The sequence below is a fragment of the Rhinatrema bivittatum genome, chromosome 6 (assembly GCF_901001135.1).
Source record: "Rhinatrema bivittatum chromosome 6, aRhiBiv1.1, whole genome shotgun sequence".
Taxonomy (NCBI): domain Eukaryota; kingdom Metazoa; phylum Chordata; class Amphibia; order Gymnophiona; family Rhinatrematidae; genus Rhinatrema; species Rhinatrema bivittatum.
In genome coordinates, this window is record NC_042620.1 from 277246083 (window position 1) to 277273855 (window position 27773).

The 27773-nt window shown below is 42.2% G+C and overlaps 1 protein-coding gene across 9 annotated transcripts in view; it reads right to left on the reverse strand.

The window, feature by feature from the left end:
* Nucleotides 1-14240: 14240 nt before the first annotated feature.
* The window catches only part of RAB41 (RAB41, member RAS oncogene family), a 98111-nt gene continuing 84578 nt past the window's right edge, over nucleotides 14241-27773 (reverse strand). For 8 of the 9 annotated variants that reach the window (XM_029607260.1, XM_029607263.1, XM_029607264.1 and 5 more), the window contains 2 exons: nucleotides 27481-27547; nucleotides 14241-15945 (listed from right to left, as the gene is read on the reverse strand). In XM_029607260.1, the coding sequence (XP_029463120.1) occupies nucleotides 15881-15945; nucleotides 27481-27547 (132 nt within the window). In that variant the 3' untranslated portion in view covers nucleotides 14241-15880. Of the gene's footprint in view, nucleotides 15946-27480; nucleotides 27548-27773 lie in introns of those variants that run through there. The other variant, XR_003857527.1, reaches the window with a different exon arrangement.

Here is a 27773-nt window from a genome sequence, read left to right on the forward strand (position 1 = left end):
TTGATTAACTTGAACTAGTTGTCATGAATTTTAGCTGGAGACCGCCAGTGCACTCAACCGAGAAACGCCGACACCCAGTAACTATGAGTGTCCTAACTAGAGGTAAAGCGTGGCTTACCCGTGCTTGTCTTGCTCTCGGGGATTGTCACCCAAGGTTTCCGTATTCTGAGGCGGCCATGGGTGGAATACTGAGTCCATCTGTCTACACTAAGGAAAACAAAATTATCAGGTAAGTAATTTCTCCATTTCCTAGTGTGTACCAGATGGACTCAGGACCAATGGGATGAACAAAAGCTACTCCCAAACCGGGTGGGAGGCTGCCCGTAGCCCACTTAGTACTGCCCTTTCAAATGCTGTATCCTCCCAGGCCTGAACATCCAGGCAGTAGAACCTCGAGTAGGTGTGAATGGAGGTCCATGTCGCCACCCTACAGATCTCGGTGGGTGACAGCATCTTGGTTTCTGCCCGGACACTGCCTGGGCTCTGGTGGAATGGGCCTTGACTTGTATGGGTGGAGCCTTGCCTGCCTCTACGTAGGCCACCTTGATTACTTCTTTGATCCAGCGGGCTATGGTTGCCCACAAGGCCGCTTCCCCTTGTTTCTTCCCGCTGTGAAGGACGAATAGGTGGTCCGTCTTTTATACGGATTCCGATCTCTCCAGGTATCGGACTAGGAGCCTGCCGCCATTAAGATGGCGAAGGAGGCGTGAGTCTTCCACGTTCTTATGTTTGTCTGGAGATGGCAGCAAGATGGTTTGGTTTAGGTGGAAATGAGAAACCACCTTTGGAAGGAAGGAGGGGGACAGTGCCTAGCTATATGGATCCCGGTGTGAATCTGAGGAACGGTTCCCGACAGGATAGCGCTTGAAGTTCGGAGATGTGACGGGCTGAACATGTTGCCACTACAGGGACATGGTGGGGTGGAGTGAAAAGGGGGGAGAGGAATATTACAAGTCAACTTTTTCCTACTTACCTCCTTTTTCACAAAAAAAAAAAAAAAAATTTCCAAAAATGATTTAGCATAGTACTACATGCGGAAAACAGAGCTAACAAGAATTACTTAAAGTTCCTCAAACAGATCAAATCTTGTAATTTGGTTATGAAATCTGATTTAGCCTGCTGGTATTCTTCTGTCATTTTTACTGTGATTGCTATTGCTGTTGGATTTTGTTTTATTTTTTGTAGAGTATTGGAAGAGGGTGGGGATTATTTTATTAGCCATTGATTTGATTATTTTAACAGGGGGAAAGGAGAAATTACTACTTACCTGATGGATCCAAAACCAGTAGGTTTTGCACATTTACCAGTAAATGGAAATGAAGCAAGTTGGCATCCCAGCATATATACCCCTGCACTGACATCAGACTGCCAGTGTTCTCTGCAAAAGCCAACAAAACTTGATTATTAACAGATAACATTCCAGCACTTAGCCAACAGGAAAACACTGAGCTCAGACAAAGAGTGTAATAACATAGTCTAAGGACTGGATTGACACTTACCAGTAACCCCTGGAACACCACGCAGGAGGAATTTGCTCAACCACGCAGGAGGAATTTGCTCAACCATGTGGCAGCAAAAGGTGGGAAGGTGGATCTACCTGTCCTTAATAAAGAAAAGGAAATTATCAGGTAAGTAGTAATTTCTCATTTATTAGCTTACGGACAGGTAAATACAAAACCAGTGAGATGTACCAAAGCTACTCCCGAACAGGGCAGAAGGCTGCCCATGGTCTGATCAACACCACAGCTGCAAAGGTTGTGTCTTCCTAGTCCTGCACATCCAGGCAGTAATGCCTGGAAAAGGTGTGTAAGGAGGACCATGTCGCAGCTCAGCAAATGTCGACAGGAGACAGTAATCTAACCTCCACCCATGACACTGCCTGAGCCCTTGTGGAATGAGCCCCAACCTGACTAGGTAACAGCTGCTCAGCATCCATATACGCGGAGATGACTATCTCCTTAATCCAGCGGGTTATTGTAGCCTACGATGCCTGCTCGCCCTGTTTATTCCCACCATGGAGAACAAACAGGCAATCTGTCTTCCTAAGAGGTTTAGAAACCTCCAAATACCTCAAGATATGCCTCTTGATATCCAAGGGCCATAACAGGCGATATTCCTCCACATCTCTTTCCCTGTGAAAATCCGAGACCACTTTTGCCAAAAAAGAAGGAACAGTACGCAATTGATTCATTGGAGTCACCTGTAAAAACAGCTCCCAACATCAAAAGGCCTGCAGTTTGAATACTCAACACGCAGAATAAATTGCCACAAGAAACACCGTTTTCAAGGTCAGTAACCTTAAGGAAAGGCTATGCATTAGTCAAAAAGTGTGGCCCACCAAAAACTCAAAAACTAGATTAAGACTCCACAAAGGTACTGGTAACCGCAAGGGAGGAAAAAGAGCTTCACTCTCTCAAGGGCCATATCATAAGACAAAATCAAGTCAGATCTTTGTGAAGAATAGACCCCTGCCGCAGCAGATCCCTGTGACATGGAAACCAGAGGGAAGAGTCCACCAGGAGCCTTCACAAATCTACATATCATGGCCTTCTGGGCCAATCCAGTGCTACCAGAAGCACCATTCCCATGTGACTCTCAATCTTCCAAATCATTCTGCCCAACATGGGCCATGGGGGAAAGGCATATAGTAGCTTGCCCTCCAGCCACTCTTGCATGAGGGCACCAATGCCCAAGACTTTTGATCTCTCCTATGACTGAAGAAGCGAGGAACCTTCGCATTGCCAGCAGATCAAGAAACAAAGACCCCAGTGATCCACAAAAGATAGAACTCCTTGTTTAACAATTCCCATTCTCCTGGATCCAACTGTCTACTGAGAAAGTTGGCTCTTACTGCAATGTGCAAGGCTCAGATCTCCTGAAGATGCACTTCTGCCTTTTCCATAAGTTGGGTTATTTCCAGTATCACTTGCTGGCACTTGGTTCCTCCCTGCTGATTAATGTAAGCTACGTCGCTACCGCTCGATCCTGTAATCAGTCACCGAATCACAAGCATGCTTGAAATTTATTTAATGTTTGGGTATTTGCCAGGTACTTGTGATCTGGATTGGCCACTGTTGGAAACAGGATACTGGGGTTGATGGACCCTTGATCTGACCCAGTATGGCAATTCTTATATTCTTATGCCAACCGGATGGCACAGGCTTCTCGCCATTGATGCTCCAGAGAGACTCTTCTGTATTCCAGCACCCTTGCACTGTCAGCTCCTGACAGTGAGCTCTCCAATCCTGGAGGCTCACATCTGTCATGAATACTAGGCAGTCTGGTGATCTTGCGGAAACCCCCTTTCTTAGATGATCCACTTGAAACCACCATTGCAGGTATATGCAGATCTCCATTGGTAGGTGAAGCCCAATCAAATAGTCCGGAGACTGTGGGCTCCAACGAGACAGCGCTGAAGAGGATGCATATGCACCCTCGCCCACAGCACTACCTCCAGGGTCATTGCCATCAATCCAAGTACCTATAGACAAGACCACATTGTTGGACATATTGTGTTTTGTTAATAGAAGCACCTACATCACCAGCTTCTGAATACAGCCCTCCAGCAGGAACATCCTGCCCTGCTTCATGCTGAACTGAACATGGAGATACTCTAGTGACTGTGGTGGCTGAAGATTGCTCTTGGCTAGGTTCAACACCCAACCTAGCTCCTGCAACAAGAAGATCACCTTGCACGAGACCTGAAGGCTCTCTTCCAGACTCTTGGCCCGAATCAGCCAGTCATCTAAATACCAGAATTCCATCCTTTCTCAAGTCTGCTGCCAGCTCCACAACCTTGGAAAAAGTTCTGGACACTATGGCCAAACCAAAGGCAGCGCTTGAAACTGATAACAATGCTCCAAGACCACAAAACACAGAAATCGGTGATGCTTCTGCTGGATGGGAATACCAGGTATGCCTCGGACAAGTCCAGAGATGTCAGAAACTCCCCGACTGTACTGCCATTATCACTGAGCACAAGGTTTCCATGGGTAAACGAGTCATCCGCCAATGAGGGTTGACCCCCTTGAGATCTAGGATGGGGCAAAAAGAACCCTCCTTCTTGGGCACAATGAAATAAATGGAATATCGGCCCTTATTTTCTTGAGACATGGGCACTGGAACCACAGCCCTCAGGCTGAGGAGTCTTGACAACGTACACTTCACTGCCTGACTCTTCTGCGAAAATGTATCGACTGACCAATTTCTCAGCCATAACTGATGCCTGGCTATTACCTTGAAAACATCCCAAGGAACACTGTGAAACTCCAGTGTATAGCCATCTCTTTTCTCTAGAATCTACTAGTTTGACATGATCTCGACCCACCTCTGATTAAAAGAGAGATGTCTCCTGTTCCAGGGGATGGGTCAGCACACCTTCATTGGGAAGATCGGGGGGGGCTCCCTTACCCAATCTTGTGCCCTGTCTGCACTGCCTGAGATGAAAGGACTGAGACCTACCCAAAGATTGAGCCTTCTGAAAGGCTGCTCCAATGTTGAGTCAAAAACGTTTGAATCCCCTACTATTATGACCTCTTGTGCAGAAGGATTGCGGCATCTGTTTCTTATCCTCTGGCAACCAAAGAACCTGGGACTCATTCCACTTATTGGCCATTTTCTCCAGCTCACTCCCAACAAGAGCGAGCCTTAAAAGGGTAATTTTGTAATTTTCGAGGTTGTATCGGTCGACCAATTTCTCAACCATAACAGACGCCTGGCCGCTATTACTGAAGCCACTCCTCTGGCTGAAGTGTGGACCAAAAAGGTAGCTGCTGGTTCCATCATGTCCTGGAATTCACACCAGATTCATCGATCTCCTGAGAGAGAAGTAAACAAGAGCAAGCCACCAGGGAACAAGAAGATATCTGCTAATTCATTGCCAATTCTTCAAAAGCCTGCTTAAGGATGGCCTCAATTCTCCTATCTTGAACATTGTTCAAGACTACTCCCCCCTTCCACAGGGATAGTCATCCTCTTGGTAACGTCACATAAAAGTGCATCCACTTTTGGAAAGCGCAATTGCTCTCTCGCAGCTGGATTCAGGGGGTACAGTCCTTCCAAGGCTCATCTCCCTTTAAAATTAGCTTCCAGGGTACCCCACTCAAGATCAATCAATTCTTGAATAGCCTTCATAATAGGGAAGAAGCATGAGTCTTTATGCAAAGAAATAAAAATGAAATCTTTCTTTGGCTCAGACATGGATTCAGCCCCCAGTACTCCCAACATCTTCAATGTCTGGGAAATCAGTACTGGTAACTAATCTCTATGAAAGAACCATACCATAGTTCTATATGGCTCCAATTCCAGAGGAATTTCCCCATCCTCCAGGGAGAAAGGATCAGTTTCATTATCCGTGCCATCTGGGTCCCTATCGGAGAGACCCACAGCAGATCTAGGCATACTCCAATACTTACCCATAACACCAGACGAGTGGGAATCTGCCACCTATGATCCTGACCTATTAAGATTATCTGGGGCCGAGGACTGCACCAGAATAAAAGACTGCAGTCCTTGAAAAAATTCTACTCAAAGGCAGAAAGATCCATGCCAAAACCAGGGGGTATCTGTTCTGTGCCAATTGAACTACCTTCCCCTGCTGATGAACCAGTTAGGGGAGCTCCAAAATCAGGCAACACCTCTGGCAGCTCTTTTTCCATTCCTGCATCAGGTTGGGAAGAACCGGGTTTAGTAAAATCAGGCGAAGGCAATTCTCTCTGAGCCTCTAAACAGCGCTGACACAAATTAGAGGGAATGCCAGGCTGGGATGGTCGAATATGACAAGCAGCACAAAAGGTAAGGTGCTTAGGCTTCTTTGCTATAGGCGCCATAAGTCTGTCAGTACGCTCTAAGAGGTGTCTGACAAGAATGTGCCCAGCTGCATCCACACCGCATAAACTAGGTGCCCAAAATTTAGGTGCTCAATACTGTGCCTCGATAAGCGCACAAAGCTGAGCTCCCACCAGGCTGCTCAGATAGTACACACGTAAATAAGTGCATGCGTATGAACGCCCAGGTAGGTGCCCCTATGCGCCCAACCAGGTGCACAAACTGGACACACAGCCAGGTACACAAGCATGAACCAATGTAACTAAAGAGGGCAGCTTTATGTGCAGGAAAAACATGTGAAAAAACACTGCTGTGGTCTACTACACAACAAACAAGACAAGCCTGAGAGCAGGGCCTAGCCAAAAGGCTGCTGAACTCACCTGGCTGCCCATGTCCCCTAAGCTCCCCCAGAGGCGGGTACAAAGTTGAATCAGCACACCAAGCACAGAGACAGGAGAAGAATCCCTACAAAACTCCCCTTTTTTTTTTTTTTAAATTACTCTTTACCTGAGCTCAGCACTTCCCTACTGAGTACAAGGTCAGCCTCCAGCCGTGGGGGGAGAAGGGCAAGGACCTTTCACAGCCATGCTCAGCTTCCTGCACCCACTTTCATTTCAGGTGAGTTTTTTTTTACAGCTAAGTCCAAATCATCTGGGAAAAAAAAAAGGTACCAGACCAAGGCACTCATCTGAGGGAAGAAGCCAAATTCTCAACTGAGGAAGGGACCATAAGGAGAGCAGAGCAAATAAATCTCTTTTTTCTTTTCTCCTTTGAAAATTTTTAAGCAATCCCCAGCAGGGAAATGCTCATCACCATCTGCTGGAGACAGAGAATACTGGCAGGCTGATAGTGCAGGAGTATATACACTGTGATGTCAGCTTTACTCCATCTCCATCTGCTGGTAGAGATGCATAACCCACTGGTTATGGATTCACCTGTCTGTAAGCTAAGAAAGGGGGTTGATTTTTTTTTTTTTATTCTTTATTAACTTTTTCAATTTACAAAATACAATTTGCAAATCCATAATACATGGATATAAAAGAAATTGAAACAAATCTAATGAGGCAATTATACTAAATCACAAGACTCTATATCCACTTTAATCAAGTTTCCTTGTAAATGTGTTCTGAGAAAGGGGCCAGAATTATATTTTTCTCAGTTGATCAATTACGAGTTTTTCTAGAGGCTAAAAAGCTGTCTACTTCATCTCCTATAGTAGCGTGAAAGAAAAATAGAAATGCTGGAAAAATGCATTAGGGCTTTTCCTTGAAATTGATAAGGTAATTCTCTTATTTCCATAGGATCTTCTCCTCAAATATATGATTTTTGGTTAAAGTGGATATAGGGGGTTGATTTTATGATTGTTTTTGTTAAAGGGAGGCAGGGGGTGTTGAAGTAGGAGTGAGGATTGGGAGCTTTGTTGGTGATTAACTGCTTAGTGCAATGATGGCGAACTCCAGTTGAGTGCCACAAACAGGCCTGGTTTTTAGGATATCCACAATGAACATGAATGAGAGAGATTTGCATACAATGGAGGCAGTGCAAGTCTTTCTCAGGCATATTCATTGTAGATATCCTGAAATCCAGGCCTGTTTGTGGCACTCGAGGATTGGAGTTTGCCATCACTGACTTAGTGAATCCTTTGATGTAGGTGGTATATCATGTATAAAGAAAGATGTACAAGGCAATGCTATTTGTCAATATTTACACACAATTTTAAAAGTACAAATAAATTACACATAGACAATAGACTATAACATAATGTAGTACTTTGCAAGGGTGTATTATGATCAGAGTCCACAGCTATGGTTCCTGTGGACTTTGCATCACTTCAGGTATTCCAGCTGGGATTCTTCTTCCTTTGGAAATGTGTTGATTGTGCAGTGTGTACCTGTGTCTTTCTTCTTTGTACTTTTATGAGCCTCCTTTGCCTGCTGGTTTGATGATAAAGCTTTGCTCATTCTGCAGGTTCTTTGGCAGTCCTTTCTAGTTAAGGAAGATTGCACAGAATTTTCTTCTCTTTGCTTTGTTTTCATCCTTTGTCTGAAACTCTTTATGTAGTTGTTAGTTTACTGTTTTGTAAAATAAAGTGTTGCTGGGTTTTTTTTTTATTGTAATCATTTAACAGACTTTGATGGTTTCCTAAACTGCCATGGGTACCAGGATAACACCACTATATGCCAAACTTTTTATGACAGTACTGGAAGAAACTTTTTTTTTTTTTTTTTACTTAGACCCTTCATATGTTTCTGGTATATTGATGACTTTTATGAATGGGACAGAGGGAGAAGATACTTTCAATTTTACAATTCCTTTAATGGATTCCATCCTTCAATCAGATTCAAAATGGACAACTCCACAGAAAGGGTCAACTGTTTTGACTATCTACAAATATTTGTATACAGGAAATTGACAGAGATGCAGCTACCTACACAATTCCAGCTTCTACCCTTCATGTACAAAAAAAAATCCATTATTTACACTGTATATAACAAACTGTCTCTAAATCTTGCTAAGACTGATTTGTTGAGCTTACAGCATTCTACTACTGCAAACATCCCTGCTACATTATGTTATAATAATGTGCTATTACTGAGTCTGGATCTATTCCAAACTATACTTTCATGATCAAATTAAGGCAACCATTAGGACTGGCTATTTTAAGCTAAGTTTACGTTGCAGCTTAAAACCACTGCTCCGTGCCAAGGACTTTCGTTCAGTAGTCCAGGCCTTAATTCTACCCTCACTTGATTATTGTAACGTGGTTCATTTGGGTCTCCTTGCTGTGACTTTGAAAATTCTTTAGCTCCTACAGAATGCAACTGCTAGGCTGATCTCAGGTTCACACATGTGACTACATTTCAGCAGTTCTCATTGATTTGCACTGGCTTACTTTCCACTGGAGAGTAAAATATTATTTCTGTAATGGTTCATCCCTTACTCCAACTTAATTCTTTCCCATAGATTAATGCTTTGTTGAAGGTTTATATTCCTACCTATAATTTAAGATCTCAAGCAGAGAGTTGCTTGAGCTTCCATCTCAAACATGCACCACTTCATGAGCCAAGGGCAAGAACCTTCTCCATTGCTCCTCTACACAGTTCTGGAATTCCTTACCTGTAGAGCTTAGGCTAGACCCTAATACCAAGATCTTTAAAGCAGGACTTAAAACTTATTTATGTAAGTTGGATTTTGCTTGACCTCGGTATTCTCTATGAAAATTGCTTGAGCTGATTTGATGAACAGTTTTAATGTACATTTCTTCTATTTCTGTTCTTTTTTTTTTTTTTAGTTTAATTATGTATGTTTTATTGCAAATTGCCTAGTCTTGCACATTTGGTGATTAAGAATTTTTTAATAAACTAACTACATGCTCTGATCCAGAAGACAGGAAGAAACACCTCAAAGTCCTGACTGAATCCTTCAAACAAAAGGGCTACAATCCCAAAATCATTGCCATAAGATTGCTTGTTCACTTAAAAAACCCAGAAAAAACAGGTTGCAAAACCTAGAAAGAAAACCCACAAAATGAGTACCTCTTGTTACATACAAGCAGGAGTGGTTTTATAATGAGGCAGGGCGAAGCAGCCACCTAAGGTGGCAAAATTTTGGAGCAGCAAAAAAATGTTTCCCAAAACAATGTGGCAGCCACCTCACCTTGCCACCAAATTTACTGATATGCCCACGGAGTTCCCAGTTCCGGCAAACCAGAGCCTCACAGCAACACAGAAAGTGACGCACACATGAGGACATAAAAAAAAAGTCCCCATGGGCTGCCCATGCATCGCCAGTAGAGTCCAACCTGCTAGCAGCAAAGATCGGAAGAGGCCCAATGGGCCGGCAGTGGCCAAAGATTGGAGAAGGCCAGGTTGGCCACCAGAGGAGCCAAACCCACTAGCAGCAAAAAAAGGAAGGAAAGCCATCAGGTCACCAGTGGAGCCCAACCTGCCAGCAGCTGGCATATGAGGAAACTCTCCGGATTTGACCTGGACACTCCAGAATTACAAAGGAATTGCTGAGTCTCCAAGTCAAAACTCTGGGTTTGAATGTTGCTGTTGCTCAGAGCTCCTGCATAGGCCCGGATGAGGAAGTCAGCTGTACCGGCCCAGGCAGAAAGAAGGCGGAGCTTCAGGCCCACACCAGAAGGAGCAAGGAGAGCGTTGGGTGCGAGAAGGATCAGGGCAATGCATCTGTGGGTCCTCACCTGAAGAAGGAGCAGGGGACATGTCAAGACACACCGAGCTGGAAGCGGATGCATAGCAGAAAGATAGAGCAGTCCCGTAGGCCGTACAAGAGAGGTGTGAAAGTTAGTGTGTGGTTGGACATATTTGTATGAGAGTAAGTGTGTGAATAGGCATGTGTATGAGAAGTGTTGAGTGAGTTAAATGGGTTTGCGTGCGAAGAAGAGAGAAGTATGAGTGGGCAAGTGCATGAGAGCATATGTGTGTGTGTGTGTGAGAGCACATGTGTGTTAGTGTGCCCTATCTGCCCCAGTCCCCTTGGTTCCGCCTCCCTCCAATCCACAACAATCTCAGGGCAACTAAACCAAAAGCTCCCAGGTATGCTTGCAGGCTGCCAGCCAAGTCCAACCTGCCACCAGGAAAAAATGGAGGTGACCCAGCAGCTACCAGCAGCAGAAGACAATGAGGCTGCCAGCTGAGCTCATCGGCCCACAGTTGAAAGGTAAAATGTGAGGTAGAGTGTATGTGTTTTTGTGAGAGCATATGTGTATGTATGAGAGAGCATGTGTGTATGTATGTGTGAAACAGCAGGTATGTGAGAAAGTACATGCATAAGCATGTGTGTGAGAGAACGAAAAAAATAAATCAAGCAAAAACGTCAGGCAGAAGAAAGGATTGCCAAAGAGGTAAAGTAAGGTGACAAAACATTTTTCAGATATATCAGAGAAAGAAAAAAAGGTCCGAAGTGATATAGTGAAATTGAAAGGTAACAAAGATCAATGTGTGGAGAGAAACAAAGAAATGGCCAAAATATTAAACTAATATTTCAGTTCAGTGTTCACTAAAGAAGACACTGAAGAACTGTTGCTAGTTGACAAGACTATGGATGGGGATGGTGTAGATGAAAATCCATTTACAGAAGAGAAAGTATGGGCAGAGCTAGGAAAACTGAAAGTGGACAAGACCATGGGGCCAGATGACCTACATCCCAGGATACTGAGGGAGCACAGAGATGTGCTGGTGGGTCTGCTGAAGGACCTGTTCAATAGATCCCTAGAATCGGGAGTGGTGCCACAAGACTGGAGAAGAGCGGTGGTGGTCTCGCTTCACAAGAGTGGGAGCAGAGGAGGCTGGAGATTACGGGCCAGTTAGCCTTACCGCGGTGGTGGAAAAATTAATGGAGACTCTGCTGAAGGAAAGGATAGTGAACTATCTACAATCCAATGGGTTGCTTGACCCGAGGCAGCATGGATTCACCAGGGGAAGGTCCTGTCAGAAAAATCTGATTGATTTTTTTGATTGGGTAACTAGAGAATTGGATCAGGAAAGTGCACTTGATGTGATTTACTTGGATTTTAGTAAAGCTTTTGATATGGTCCCACATAGGAGACTCGTGAATAAAATGAGAAGCTTGAGAGTGGGTGCCAAGGTAATAGCGTGGATTGCAAACTAGTTGACTGACAGGAGACAGTGTGTAATGGTAAATGGAGCCTACTCTGAAGAAAGAATGGTGTTAAGTGGAGTGCCACAGGGATCAGTTTTGGGACTGATTCTGTTCAATATCTTTGTGAGCAACCTGGTGAAAGGGATAGAAGGTAAAGTTTGTCTTATTTGTGGATGATACTAAGATCTGCAACAGAGTGGACATGTCTGTAGGAGTAGAGAGAATGAAAAGTGATTTAAGAAAGCTTGAAGAGTGGTCGAAGATTTGGCAGCTGGGATTGAATGGAAAGAAGTGCAGAGTCATGCATCTGGAGTGCAACAATCCAAAAGAGCTTTATGTGATGGGCGGTGAAAGACTAATGCACACGGACTGGGAGAGGAAACTTGGTGTGATAGTGTCTGATGATCTGAAGGTGACAAAGCAAAGTGAAGAGGCGATAGCTAAAGCCAGAAGAATGCTGGGCTGCATAGAGGAATAACCAGTAAGAAAAAAAAGAGGTGATAATGCCCTTGTACAAGTCCTTGGTGAGGCCTCACCTGAAGTACTGCATTCAGTACTGGTGCCTCTATCTCAAAAATGGTAAAGACAAATAGGAGGTGGTCTGAAGAAGAGCAATCAAAATGGTAAGGGGTCAGCACTGGAAGACCTATGAAGAGAGGCTGAAGGATCTGAATATGTATCCCCTGGAAGAAAGGAGGTGCAGAGGAGATATGATACAGACCTTCATATATCTGAAATGTTTTAATGATGCACAATTGTCAAACTTTTTCTGTTGGAAAGAAATCAGTAGAACTAGGATGACTCAGAACCAATGTCAGGGAATATTTCTTCAAAGAGAAGGTAGTGAATGCCTGGAATGCCCTTCCAAAAAAGAGTTGGTGAAGACGAAAACAGTGAAGGAATTCAAAGGGGCATGGGATAAACACTGTGCACGGGGGTAACTTGCTGTTATGGCAGTTGCTACCCTTAACAAATAAGCTTTGGCACTGTTAATGCAACTCCATCATTGCTCTCTGCTTCAATGGCAGTGAGAAAAGGGGAATCTGATTCAGACAGCAACCGAGGGCCCCGACTTTTACGATTTGGGGAACAAATAAACATGGGGTTAACTAGCTGATGCGCACTTACTACCCTTAATCACTATGCCAGATACTTTTGATGCAACTCCAACATTGCTCTCTGCTTTCCTGGCATTGGTTAAGGGAAATTGGATTCAAAAAGTATCCAAGGGCCCTGACTTTTATGGTCTGGGAAACTGATAAGCATGGGGGTAACCTGCACAGTGCAGCAGATAATGGATGGATCATTTGGTCCCTTTTCTGCCATCATTTCTATTTTTCTATGTGTGAGCGAGCATACATATGACAACATGTAAACATGTATATTTTGTGAAAGAACATGTAAAAGCATGCGTGTGGAAGAGCATATGAAAGCATCTGTGAGAGCACGCATGTGTGTGAGAAAGCATCTGTGAAAGTATGAGAGCATCTATGAGTGCATGAAACAGCATGTGAGCATCTGTGTGCATGCAAGAGAGAATGAACATGTGTATATATGAGGGAAATCCCCTCCTTGCCCCCTCCCCCACACTAATCCATGGCAATTTCAGTATGACTGAAATAAAAAGTTCCTAGGTATGGAAAGTGGGGATTTTTAAAATCTTTTAGATTTAATTATTGAGTGTTATTTGCTATTTTTAAATATTTTACTGATGTTTGGGAAATTTTGTATAAGAACATAAGAAGATGCCATACTGGGTCAGACCAAGGGTCCATCAAGCCCAGCATCCTGTTTCCAACAGTGGCCAATCCAGGCTGTAAGTACCTGGCAAGTACCCAAAAACAAAGTCTATCCCATGCTACAGATGCTAGTAATAGCAGTGGCTATTTTCTAAGTCAACTTGATTAATAGCAGGTAATGGACTTCTCCTCCAAGAACTTATCCAAACCTTTTTTAAACCCAGCTCCACTAACTACATCCCCTGGCAACAAATTCCAGAGTTTAATTGTGTGTTGAGTGAAAAAGAACTTTTTCCAATTAGTTTTAAATGTGCCACATGCTAACTTCATGGAGTACCCCCTAGTCTTTTATTATCTGAAAGAGTAAATAACCAATTCACATTTACCCGTTCTAGACCTCATGATTTTAAATACCTCTATCATACACCCCCCCCCCCCAGCCATCTCTGTATTTAACATACAGTGCTCAGCAACATTATAAAACATCTATATTCTGTTCTTGATTTGCTATATCTTATTAAATCTTTATGTATTATATGCTTCCTGTATCCTGTTGTCTTAACTGGCTGTATCCCACTTTGTGTTCTTTTGCTGGAAAAGCAGGATATAAATGAGAATATGTTTCTCCTTTCTATAAAATGGGAGTTAAAACATTTTTCATATTGCATTAAATAAAATTAAACAAAGCTCAATTTGTAATCTTGCACGCAAAGTCCCACATTTTGTCTTTTTGTAGTTGTAGTCATAAGGTGAGGTCTTTCTACTAGTGATCTCTCTCCTTATGCTACTGCCTTTCCAAACTGTTTTGACACAGAAGTCAGAGATGGTGACCCCATCCCCCTGTTCAACTGCTGGTTCTTCACCTCCAAAAAGGTATTTGGCCTTTGGTTTTCTGCTGCTTTTTTTTTTTTTTTCTTAATAGAAGTGTAATTGCTATAGCTTTGACTGTTTTCAAAGTTTCTGAGATCATCCCTCATCTGATCTATCTCCCCTCTTATATATCTGTTCTAGACACAAACCATATGGGACCCAAGCAAAAACAAAGACAAGTCTGGTGAAATCTGTTTATTGTATCAGACTGCTGCGTTCATACATTAGATATTCACAGTAATATATTCACATTTATTTCTCTAATAGCTAAGGGGGACAGTAGAGCCAGAGACAGACACTCAATATTAGACACATCCAGAGTATTCAATGGACAGGGAAGCTTCATTTTCCTATTCTTTCCTCATTTTAAAAGCCAGTGACTTGAATGATACAACAGACTGCACTCTGGGACAGAGTGTGGAGTCTGTTCTACTGCATGTAAAGACAGCCAATGCTGAATATGTGGGAGGATGAGGAAAGAGGCTTTCAGCTGAGGACCACTCAGGTTTTGAAACTCACTTTAAGTGGGAGTGAAAATCAAACCAAACAAATACAAATCTTTTCAGGTCATTCCCTCAGAAAGCAAGGGTAAAGCAGGCCTATGCAGAGGGCATTAAAGGAAACAATGAGGTGAGCAGGTTAAAAATCTAAAGTGTTACTTACCACCCCCCACCCTCAGACGAGGTTAATAGTGTCAAAAGACTAGTCTCTTCCCATCACTGAAATCTAAGTGGGTTTCTTTCAATGGACATGAGAAACTGGCTATTTAGCATTGCTATAAGCACAACCCTTGCCAGATGGAATTGAAGAAGAAAAGGCAGCAGCTGAACAGAATGCTACACAAGAGAATACATGGCAGGAAGTAATAGGGGGACAGGTCCCTCCCTTTCTCCTCTTCTCCAAAAATAGAATGTGTGATAGAAAGGAGGCCAGGTAACAAATCTGTCCAATGGTGGGGGGAGAGGTACTTTAGTTACCCTCCCCTTACTATTACTAGAATATATCTGAGCATAGACTCACTGCCGTTTCTTTAGGGGAGGTGTGGCAACGCATCACTCTCAGAACGCTCACGTAACATTACACAGAGGATGCTTTGGAGTCAGAAAGAGTCCAGGCTAGCAGTGATATGCAGCACAGACTGGGGGGGGGGGGGAGTTACCACTAACATTCACACCATTGTTTAAAGCTATGAACGGTGATATTTTCTCCTATAACATAAATAAAGTGTTTTTCTTCACAGGGTCTTCTTGCTTTACATGTTGAATAATCAGCATCATCAGTAGAACACAAGATTACTGGAATCCAATCCTTCTCTCAAGCTGTGGCAGGACTCAAGTCAAAGTCAGTGTCCATCTTGTGTAATGGCAGCCTTGTAACCAAATCAGTAGAAAAACCTTCCAGGCCAACCCCAACTCATCATTTCTCCTGCCTTTATAGTAGGTGAGGGGATAAGAATTTGGGTGAGGGTATATTACCTTTTATGGTACATCCACAGGGAAATCAAAATAAATTGTACATTGCAGCACATATTTCCAAAGTTTGTAACAATAACAGAACAGCACAGTCTTTGCCCAAAGTGCAATAAATAAAAAATAGATAAAAATGTCATTCTGTGATCTTAGATTATACCATGCAGTCTGAAGACATGAAACCAACATGTGAGCCTGTATTTCTCCCCATAAGGAAACCCCAACTATACTGTATCCATACACTCTAAAGATAATTTCTTATAATGATTTTTTGATTGGTCATTCAGCCTACAGAAAGTAGGATTTTGCCTAGGCAATGACAGCAATGTTTAGAAGAAAGCTCTGGGCACATTAACAGGAGCAGCCACTCTCAGTTACTGGTTGTTCTGGTGGCTTCTCTAGTTTTATGTCAATCACTGATGAGACCTGGTTAAGGAAATGTACATTCAGACAGAGCAATAAGGCCATCATACCCAAGACACAAGGAGAGAAGTAAAATATAACCTGGGCAGAGGAATACCACAAGGCTGGAAGGTAGGCAGATTCCTTCATTATTGGTCTAGGACAGACATTCCTGCTCCCAAACCACCAAACACCTGAGTAGGAATATACTTTGTCTCAAGTTTGAATTTTTGTAATTATGCATGTTATGTATATATCACTTAGGGCCTAGGTATACACGATTAAGAACATTTTAATAAATACAAATACAGACAAGGATTTCAAACCCTCTCAGCTTCACTTCCTAATTCTTACATTATAAGAAAGTAGTAAGAAGCACAACAGGTGTGGCTGAAGGAAAATAGAAAACCTTCCATGCTCAAACAAACATTCTCGAGTGCCCCATGGTGATCCAGGGAAAAAAAAAAAAGCCACAGTATTAGCAGATTTTAACTTCCATTGGAAGAATTACTCCAGGCCATCAACACAGCCTCTCTCTAGCTCACCAGAAGTCTGAGTACTCACACAACCATCTCTGAACAAGTCCATGGATGTAGCCATGAGGCCTCCAACCTTCCCCTTCCATCTGAAGCAGATGAAACCTGCAGCAGACCGGGCTCCCTGGCTGCCCCTTTGTCCTGTTAGTGTGGCTGTATGAAAGGATTTATAAAGATCTAACAGGGGAAACTACTTAGCCCCAATACAACTAGAGAGACTATGAAACTATGTTTCTTGGCTCTTTTGGTTTTTTACTTTGGGTTTTACAGCATGATTTTTTTCCTTAGCTGTCTGACATTAAAGGCCCAACAGTCTATGAAAAACAAACTCCTCCCAACACAAGGATTGGCTATTTCCACTGGATCCAAACAAAAATCTGACCCCACTCTTAACTGGGTGGCAGTATGTGGCTTAAAGCTTCTCTGCTTATGTGGGTTACAGCTTGAGCCCTTGAGTTTGGGGCAAGGAAGTCCCTGGAAATATTTCTTCTGAAATTGCCAAGGTTTCAGACAAGTTGAGGGTACATATGGATCAGGTTTGGAAAATGGTCTGATTGTCTTTAATAAGGTCCACCATCTCATCCACCTCTCCAAAACGATTCTCTCAAGACATGTCTGCAAGCCTATCATGATCATTGCCTCTGTAGCTTCATGTATATATTAGATGAGTGTAACTATTTATGCCTTCAATATGCTTACATAAATATTACAAAAAACAAAATTTCACTATCGTCATTTAACCCAAATGGGGACATAATACACAATTGATAAATGAACCTTTGTTCGCACTGGCGCAAAAGACATGAAATATCACCTCCCCATGTTCCTGACAGCTGTTTGATCACAAAAAACGTAATATCTTCCACACTATGGGACGCTGTCCTCCAATGAGTTACAAGCGGGGCATTCTCCTTTATGTTCAATTATACACTGCATAATGGTTCCCCTCGTTTGACCAATGAACAAAAAAGAACACACAAAAACAAAGAGAGGGACCAATAATTTATACAAAATCCATTATAAAACTATCCTAAAATTAATTATGAAACATTACAAAGCTCTGAAGAGTGAGATGAGATCAGAAATAGTGCCCGCGATGTAATCCACTGCCTCTTGCCTGCAATGGGCCTCAGACAGTGTCAGCACTAACAGCACTTTCACTTCAATCATCTACCATCACACTCAACAATTACTAATAAAAACTCAAAAAATATATTTAAACAGACGCCTCTTACTCAATGAAGGAAAATATCCTTTAAAGAGTGCAGCACCCACGTCAATATACAAACATATTTTTGCATCTTAACCCCTGAGGAAGGCATTAGTGCCGAAACATGGTCCATGTTAGGTGGATGGTGAACACCTACAGCGTTAATGAGGGTGATGGTGAACGCTGACAAGAGCTATGTAGTTGTTATGATGGAGGAATATACAATTTGGGGGGGGGGGGGGGTTTGATATTTGTGAGGATTATAATAAAAAACTTTTTTTTTTTTTTTTAGTTTTTGTTGGGAATGGTTGAGCGTGATGGTAGATGACTGAAGTGAAAGTGCTGTTAGTGCTGATACTGTCTGAAGCCCAATGCGGGCAAGAGACCGTGGGTGAAACGAGGGTTCCTTCATCGGGGTATACTGTTAGAGAATTGTATTTGAATTAAAATTGTTTTTTTTGTATATTTTATATATATATGATGTGTGCATGAGTGAGCATGTGGTATGAATGTTGCGGTTATGGTTTTAATTGCTTTTGTATGTTGTGGCATTTTTTCCAAACTGATATATTTTATGTTTTTTGTAATACATATTATAAGCATATTGAAGGCATAAATATTTACTTATTATCTAACATGTACATTAGTTGATTGGGAGTTTGTGTTATTGGTTATTTGCTTGATGTACACAGCCAGAAGAGCTTAAAAGATATCAATAATCATGGCAAAGACTCTTGATGCCATCTCAAAAAACATCACAGGACAGACTAATTGCTTCTCGCATTCATCTCTTTTTTCCAACAGGAAAATGATCCTATTTCTCTAGGGCAGAGGTGGGCCTATAGACAAATCCAGCTCCCCACAAGCTCCATCTCCTTCTGGTCCCTGGAAAGAGCTGCACCCAAGCAGAGTGGTAGCGATGAGATTTGGGGGCCCTAGAAACAGCTGCAGCTATGGTGCACTGGTGTTGAGGATGGGGTCATTTTAAGGCTGCATGCCCAGAGCAGCATGGAGGCCAGCAGTGATGAAGTTTGAGCTGTATAGCCCTTGAATGCTGCCACAGTTCACCTATGTTGAGGGGTAGCATGTTCAGAGCAGAGCCCAAGAGACTCCAAGAAACCAGTCCAGCACAGTCTCTATTACATTCATGTTTTACTCGGGTCTTGCATTCTACAGGACAAATTTTACTTGTTGTTCCTAAGAATTTTTAAGTTGATTTGATTTGCATATAATGTAAGAAGATTGGTATATAAAAACCATAAATAAATAAATAAAGTTACAGAAAACTAGATAGACTGTTTTCATTTGTTCTTGTGGAATTAATTGTCCAATGAATTACATGGTGAAAAAGATTATCTAAAATTTAGGAAACAGTTAAAAGTCTCAGTTAGAACATAAGATATACCATACTAGGTCAGACCTAGGGTCCATCAAGCCCAGTATCCTTTAGGAACTTATCCAAACTTTTTTTTTAAGGTTTGCTTTTTTGATCGCCACAGCACACTGAGCAGATTTCGATGTATTATCCACTATGACACCTAGATCTCTTTCCTGGGTGGTAACTCCTAAGACAGAACCTAACTATGTAACTACAGCAAGGATTATTTTTCCCTATATGCATCACTTTGCACTTGTCCTCGTTAAATTTCATCTGCCATTTGGAAGCCTGATCTTCCAGTTTCATAAAATCCTCCTGCAATTCATCACAATCCACTTGAGATTTAACTACTCTGCATAATTTTGGGTCATCCACAAATTTGATCACATCACTCGTCATACCCCTTTCCAGATCATTTATAAATATATTAAAAAGCACCGGTCCAAGTATAGATTCCTGAGGCACTCCATTGTTTACCTTCTTCCACTGTGAAAACTGACCATTTAATCCTACTCTCTGTTTCCTGTCTTTTAACCATCTTGTAATCCACAAAAGGACATCACCTCCTATCCCATGACTTTTTAGTTTTCTTAGAAGCCTCTCAAGCGGGACTTTGTCAAACGCCTTTTGAAAATCCAAATACACCACATCTACCAGTTCACCTCTGTCTACATTTTTTGAAGGCATGAACAAATGTTGATTTGTGAGGTAAGACTTTCCTTGGGTAAATCTATGTTGGCTGTGTCCCAAACAATGTCTATCTAAATGTTTTGTGATTTTATTCTTTATGCATTTTCCATGATTTTTCCCGGCACTGAAGACAGGCTCACCAGTCTATGGTTTCCCGGATCACTCCTGGATCCCTTTTTATGTTTCAAATCATTTTATTGATTAATGACTTAAATAAACAATTTATATCCAAAAAATATATGTGAAGGGAGTGGTTACTCTGCATACCCCCTCACACTGGCATAACAATAATGTCATAATGAGATAAATGACTAACATCATAAACAGAACAGGTATGTAAACACATTACAGAGCTAACCCAAGCTCTGTATGAGTTTACAGGTATGTAAACTCATTACAGAGCTAACCCAAGCACAGGTGTACCTCTTTCTTAGTGGTCATTCAGGGAACCCAACGTCTAATTACAGAGTGCAGAACAACAAACAATGTGCGTCATGAAAGAGTATTCAAATAAAAGCTACAAGTTTTCAGAGGCAACATTTGTAGGTACAACTGCCATATATTTAGAAATGATTTAAGCTTAATCGTTTGATCAACCTTTTCAACATAAAATTCCATAGTATAGAGATGTAGAAGGGCAAGTTTTAATTGAATAAGGGTAGGCTCATCTGGTAGGAGCCATTGACGTAGAATTGCTTTCTTTGTGAGCATGAGAGTTTTGCATACCCAAAGTTGAACATGTGGATTAGGAAATCTGATATCATATAAGTCATCAAATAACAGTCTGAGTGTCCAAGGGGAGAGAGAGATCCTTATGATGTTCCTAATATGTTGCTAACGCTCCATAAGGTTTGTATACTAGGACAGGTCCAAAAAGAATGGCCCAGGGTGCTTCTAGTAGACTTACATTTGGGACACTGGTCTGACTGCGAGATTTTCATTTTAACTGCTCTCTCTGGAGAGATATAAGCTCGCATGAGGAATTTATATTGAATTTCGCAGAGGCCAATATTAGTAGTAATTGAGCAGGTTCTAGGCAAAAATTTAAAGTATGGGCCACTAGAAAAAAACAACTCCCAAGTTCTTGAGACCAGCCAGATAAAATATTTTCTAAGGGAACCAATGGGGTTTTTAGCAGTATTTTTGGATTAAAAAAAATAGGAGACAGAATGCCTGCTAGGGTCCTCCCATTCAAAGATTTTGGATACCTCAGACTGGAAGGCCCGAGTGAGTTCCATCAAGCCCAAAGATTATATATAGTGTCTGGCTTGGAGATATGCATAAAAGTGCTTATGATCTATATCATAAGCTTCTCACAGTTATTGAAAAGATAAAAGTATTGCCTCATCACTAAAGAGGTGTGCTAATATCTGGATTCCCTTGCTGGCCCATACCCGGTAAATTGGATTATGAATCCCTGAGGTAAACGCCGCATTGCCCTGTAAAGGAAGATAGTGTGTGATCCTCCAATTGAGTCCAAATCTAGAACAAAACCACTTCCATGTCTGCCAGATTGGAACAACAATTACACTTTCTTTTGCTTGTGGTGGAAAAAAGTCTTTAGACACATGTAACACATACCGGGGGGTCATAGGGCATTACCAATTCCCTTTCAATATTCAAAGGAGTATAAAAAAAAGGATGAATCCATCAGCCAGTCTCCCAAATGATGTATATTACATGCCATAATGTATCCATGGAGATTGGCAAGACCAAGGCCACCTTGTTTCCCTTTCCTCATCAATTTCTTTAAGGCAATTCTCATTTTTTTCCCCTCACCAAATAAATAAGCTTATCAGTTTCTATACTTTAAGTATTTCTTGTTGGGTAAGGTAAAAAAGGCAAAATTTGAAAGAAATAGAGCCATTTTGGCATTAGCATCATTTGGAATACTGAGATCCTGTCAAATAAGGTTAGGGGGAATTCCTTCCAAGTCTGTAAATTGTGTTTGGTTTGATCAAGTAATAAGCGATAGTAAATTTAAATGGGTCATGATGCAGTTGAATCCCCAAGTATTTAAAGGATTCCCTGCCCAGTACATCAGGAAATTTGGCCTGTACGCATTTATCGCTGTATCGTGCATAGGCAGGGCTTCAGATTTATCTAAATTCAATTTTAAACCCGCCAACTGACCATATGTTGTGAATTCTTGCAGAAGGGAGGGGAGGAAAGACCATGGCTCACTGATATGAACGAGTATATCATCAGCGAAAGTGACTTAAATACGGGTTCTTCCATGAAACTAGATGGGATTCCTTGAATAGATATATTGCTCCTTATCCTCTGTAATAATGGTTCCAGGGAAATGAGAAATAGAAGGGATGAGAGAGGGCAGCCTTGCCAAATGCCCCTAGTTAGGGGAAAGCTTTGGGATCGAACCCCATTGACTAGAATGGAGGCAACTGGATTGTTGTTCAATGTATGGACTGCTCGCAAAAAAATGCCCATAGATTCTCCCATCCTCCGCATCACAGCAAACATGAATGGCCAGTTCACACGGTCAAATGCCTTCTCCACATCTAGACTAAGAAGCAGAGAAGGAAACCCTCACCATTTACTAATTTCCATGAATGACACAACCACTGAGGGCCACCCTTTTATGAAACCAACTTGGTCTGAACCAATTAACCCAGCCAAGACCTTTGCTAATCTATCAGCAAAGATCTTTGCTAGAAGCTTGGTGTTGAAATTTAAGAGGGAAATGGGTTGGTATGCACTGGGAGAAGAGAGATCTTTTCCTATCTTTGGGAGCAGAATTATCAAGGCTTCATTGGGAAACTGGAAATTCACCCACAGTGATTAATGCCTTGTATGTTTCCCGTAAAGGGTGCAAAATTCTGTCACCCAGTAGTTTACAAAATTCCCCTGAAAAGCCATAAGGGCCTGGTGCCTTTAAGAGTTGGGACTGACAGATACCATTATGAATCTCTTGGATATGAAATGGGGCATTTAAAAGTTCCAACTGACTCTCTGATAGGCAAGGTAGGTTGATCCTACTCAGGTACTCCAAAATATCCACTGCATCTACAGCATCTGCAGTGCAGAGTGTCTGATAAAAAGTATGAAAAATATGTGCAATCTCTGCTGGATCATTGATCACCTTGCCCCTAGTTTCTTTCATTGTGGATATATCGTTTTACCCTTTCTGTGATTTTACTAATTGGGCTAGGAATTTACCCGATTTATTGCCAAAATGAAAAAACTTACTTTTATAGTAAGTCAAGGATTTCTTTTAGCTCTTTGGTGCAGAAGTTCATTAAGTGCAATTTGAGCCATATGAGAAGTGTTCTTATGGACTCGGGAAGGATGAAACACACAAGCAAGGTGGGCAGTTGCCACCTGTTTTTCCAAACGATATATTTCTTTGGACATAGACTTTTTTTGGGAACTCACAAAAGAAATGATCTCTCCTATTAGGATGTCTTTCGCCATCTCCCAGAATAGAATGAGGGAATCCTGATGGCCTTTATTATGTTCTAAACAATCATCCCATTTCTGTTAAAAAAAAAAAAAAAATCCCAGAAATGGAATGTGTATAAATATCTGGGAAACCGCCACAAATGTGGTTGACATGGAGGTTAGAAGAACATTCACTAAGAAGGAAGGGCCCGTCACAAGGGATACCCCGGAATCGGAAAATCGCAAAACAAAAGGTTCCCGACAGGACAGCGCGTGGATCACAGAGATGCGACGAGCAGAAGAGAGAGAGACCAGAAAGACAGTCTTAAGCGTAAGAGCTTTCAAGGTAGCGCGACGAGAGGTTCGCACAGAGGGCCCGAAGGATCAGATTAAAACTCCCTGACGGGCAAGCGGCCGAAAAGGTGGTCGTAGATGCTTGACACCCTTCAAGCACCAATCACCTCCGGGTGGCCTGCTCAGTGATGACATTCTACCCGACCCAGGAGAGAGCTGAGAGGGGAGAAGATCTTCTTGGGGAAGAGAGGACTAACGAGATCAGGGCGGAGAGCGCTGAGATACCCAACTCCGCACAAACAGCTTCAAACATGTTCCAGATACGTGCGTACGCCAGGGAAGTCGACTGTTTCCGGGCCCGCAGCAAGGTGGAGATCACCTCCTCCTAATAGTGTGGTTTTTGTTTGTGTTTACATTCTGCTTTTCAGTTGACAGGGATAAATTGGAATCTTTTAGCTCAGGTGAGTTTTTAATTATAGGTACCTGGACTACTTTTATTATTGGAACCTCTTTGTTGGGATGCCCTAACTCTAATGCTTCATTAGTATACTTCGAAGATACCTCCCTCTGAACCAAACATTTCATTAAGATGTTTTATTGGTCATTATGATGCTGCCTAACTTTGTCATCTTATTGTATGTTTATTTTTATTTGTGTATGTGACAGTGTAGTCCGCTTTGGATAAGTTTACTTGGAAATGGCTGACATAACATTTTTAAAATAAGCTAGAAGATGCTGAAGAGGTAAGGATCGGCTGGTTACTAGGCTTGTGAAGGCATCCTGTCAAAAGCTGAAGCAGGACCCACTCCATCATACAGTATCCATTACCAATGTGACCCCCCCCCCCCTGGTCAAAATGTTTGCCATTCTCTGTTCTAGAGAGAAATAGGAGTTTTGATTTTCCTCCCAAAGAGTAGGCAAGTAATCAATCCTGTAGATCAGTAGTTAGCTAAGTGGAGCACAGAATTCTGAAATGGATGCATCCCAATGAGTTCCAGATACCAGGTACTCATGCCCTATGGATATCAAGGTATATGTCTTCAAGTCATTGGACCACCTGAGAGTGAAATCTGACTACCACACACTTGAGAGCAAGATTATCAAATCTTGAAACTTCTTTAGCAGGATACTTCATGTCTTCCTTCTTACTGACAAGAAGCATAGAGACTGAGCCCACATCAGCTTCTGGGCTTCTTGTTAAAAAAAAAAAAAAAAAAAGATAGAGGGGGTACTGCTACAATTCCTTTGGTGTTTCTAGGCATTTAATGAGACCAAGCAAAGGAACCCTAACATCTCCTGCCACCTCTTAAGCCTTCCTCAGTACAAAACAAGGTAAGAAAATGTCCTCCCAGAGTGGACACAGGAGGGGAGTGATTTCCTGCCAGATTCAGCACTGGGTCAGAGGAATGTCTGGGGAATAGTCTCCTTCATCACTATTCTTATCAACTGAGTAAAGTCTGGAGCCCTCACACTCATTGGACATGGAATCCTCTATGTAAAGAGAATGGGTTGGCCAACCCAGGCACCAAAGCACAGATGATCACTGGTGCAATTCCTCATGGCAAGGCGGCTGATTTTGCTGACAAGGACCAACCAATGTCCTTGTCACTCTCTTTGAGATAGATTGTCTTGCACTAATCAGCTAGGCCTGAAGACTTTCCTGCCAGGTCTGAATTTGCAATAATTTCTTTGAACAGAAGATGCACAAGGAGATGATAGTACTTTCATCCAAACACCAGTAACATTCTCTCATGACTATCTAAATGCATGCTTATGGCAACACAGCTCAATAGAGGACACCTCCAAGTGAGCAGCAGGAAATTGCAAGGCCAAAAAAAGTAAAGTGTCTAACACAGATGCATATAAGCTTAAAGCATGCAAGAAATATCTGCTGAAACCTTAAGCCCAGCGTGCGCAAAAACCAGGGTGGCCGGGCTGTGCGCATTTTAAAAATGGCCTGGCTACATGCATATCCCCCAGTACACGCGGAAGTAACAGGTTCCTTGAAAGGGGCAGGCCGGGGGCTGACCAGGACAGCAGCCATTAGGCCCTGTCCCGGAGAAACACGTGCCGGCACCAGCCGGTGCATGTAACTTACTAGTAGGAAAAGGGGTTTTAGGGGTCAGGGAGGAGAGGGGGAAAAGGGAGGTAAGAGTAGGAAGAGAGATAGGAAAGTTCCCTCCTAGTCTGCTCCTTCATTGGATCCTAGGACGGGGGGCAAGGGAGGAGGCATTGAGTGTAAGGAAGAAAGATAAGAATTTGGAAATGCAGAGGGCAAAGGGCGATGAAATATAAATGGCAAAACACTAACAGGTAAATTTTAAAACCCGCGCACACATCCGTGTGCATGACATTCTCGGCACGTACACATGGATGTGGTGATTTTTTAACATGCACATGTCTGTGTGCGCAAGTTATAAATGATTCCTGCACGCACATGTGCGTCCGATTTTTATATCAGTGCGCGCATGGGCAAGCAGGTGGCATCTCGCGTGTGCAAGGGGGGATTTAAAAAAAATATATATATATACGCAGCAACGTAATTGGGCCTATACTAGTTCCCTACTAGTCCGCTCCAATGCCTCCTCCCTTGCTATTTTACCTTTCTCATACCTGTCCTGCCTGCTCAGTTGACAAGTGGAGTGATAAGTGGAGTGGGTTAAGTGATCTTCAAGGTAGAGAGGTAGCATGATAGTATAGACAGCAAAATGTCACCAAAGCAAGATTACACAACAAAGTTTCATAAAAGCTTGATAACTGTGCAATTTGCCCTTGCATCCCACCCTAGGATCTCCTACAGGTTGTAGATTTTTACTAAAATTTCTGACTTGAAGTGTTACAAAATATATAATATATAAGAACATAAGATTTTGCCATATTAGATCAGACCAAAGGTTTATCAAGCCCAGTATCTTGTTTCCAGTGGTCAATCCAGGTCACAAGTATCTGGCAGGATCCGAAAAGCTCAGATTCCATGCTGCTTATTCCAGTGGATTTTCCCCAAGTCCACCTTAATAATGATTTAATAGTTTTCTTCCAGGAACTTGTCCAAACCTTTTTTAAACCCACTTACACTAACAGCTTTCATCACATCCTCCAGCAAAGGAGGATGTGATGAAAAAGGAGGATGAGTGAAAAAATATTTTCTGTTTTAAATGTATCACCTAGTAACTTCACTGCATGTACTATTTGAAAGAGTAAACAATTGATTCGTGTTTACCCGTTCCACTCATTTTTTAGACCTCTATTTTATCTCCCCTCCGCTGTCTCTTCTCCAAGCCCTAACCATTTTAGACTTTCCTTATAGAGGAAAGGTTTCATCCCCTTTACCATTTTGGTTGTCCTTCTCTATACCATTTCTAATTCCACTATATCTTTTTTGAGATGCGGTGACCAGAACTATACACAATACTCAAGGTGCAGTCACACCATGGAGCGATACAGAGGCATTATGATCGCTGTTTTATTCTCCATTCCTTTCCTAATAATTCCTAGCATTCTATTTGCTTTCTTGGCTGCTGTCACACACTGAACAGATGTCAACATATTATCCATGACTAAACCTAGATCCTTTTTCTGAACAGTGACTTCTAATGTGCAAACTTGCATTATGTAGCTATAATTTAGATTGCTAGGTTCTCACATTTTGAGTCAGCAATCAGGAAAAAGATCTAGGCACCATCGTGGATACTATATTGACATCTTCTGCTTAGTATGAGGTGGCAGCCAAGAATGCAAATAGAATGCTAGGAATTATTATAAATTCTAAATAAAAAAAGAGAGGCAACATGTCAGTCACAAGACACAACATGAAGCATTCTAGAGAAGGAAAACACAAATCTGTCTTAGTAACATAGTAAATGACAGCACATAAAACTAAAATGGCCCATTCAATCTGCCCACTTTGATTAGATGTGCATACAAATTCTCACATGGAACCCAACAGCCACTTCTCCTTCCTCGTTTATCTTTCAAGGTTGTAACTGGTGCTCCATGCAGGTTACCCCCCCACCCCCACACTTTCACTGTCAGCCAAGGATACTGTCATCTTTGCTCTTCTCTGGTGTACTGTCCATCCCAGGTAAGGCAGCAGCTACACGTCTGAACAGCTGGAATGGCAAGAAAGAGCAGTGAGGGAGCAGCAGCATCATCATCATCTGTGTTTGCCGAGACTGACTGCACTCTATGTCGGTGCTCCCCCTTTATCAGGCTATACTTAGATCATACTGGCAGTATCATATTCTTTCCACACATATACCCAATTCTCACCTTTCAGGAAAAGGGAAGGGATCGCAAGAAAACTGATTTTAGAATTACTCAAGTGCTCTGGGTCAG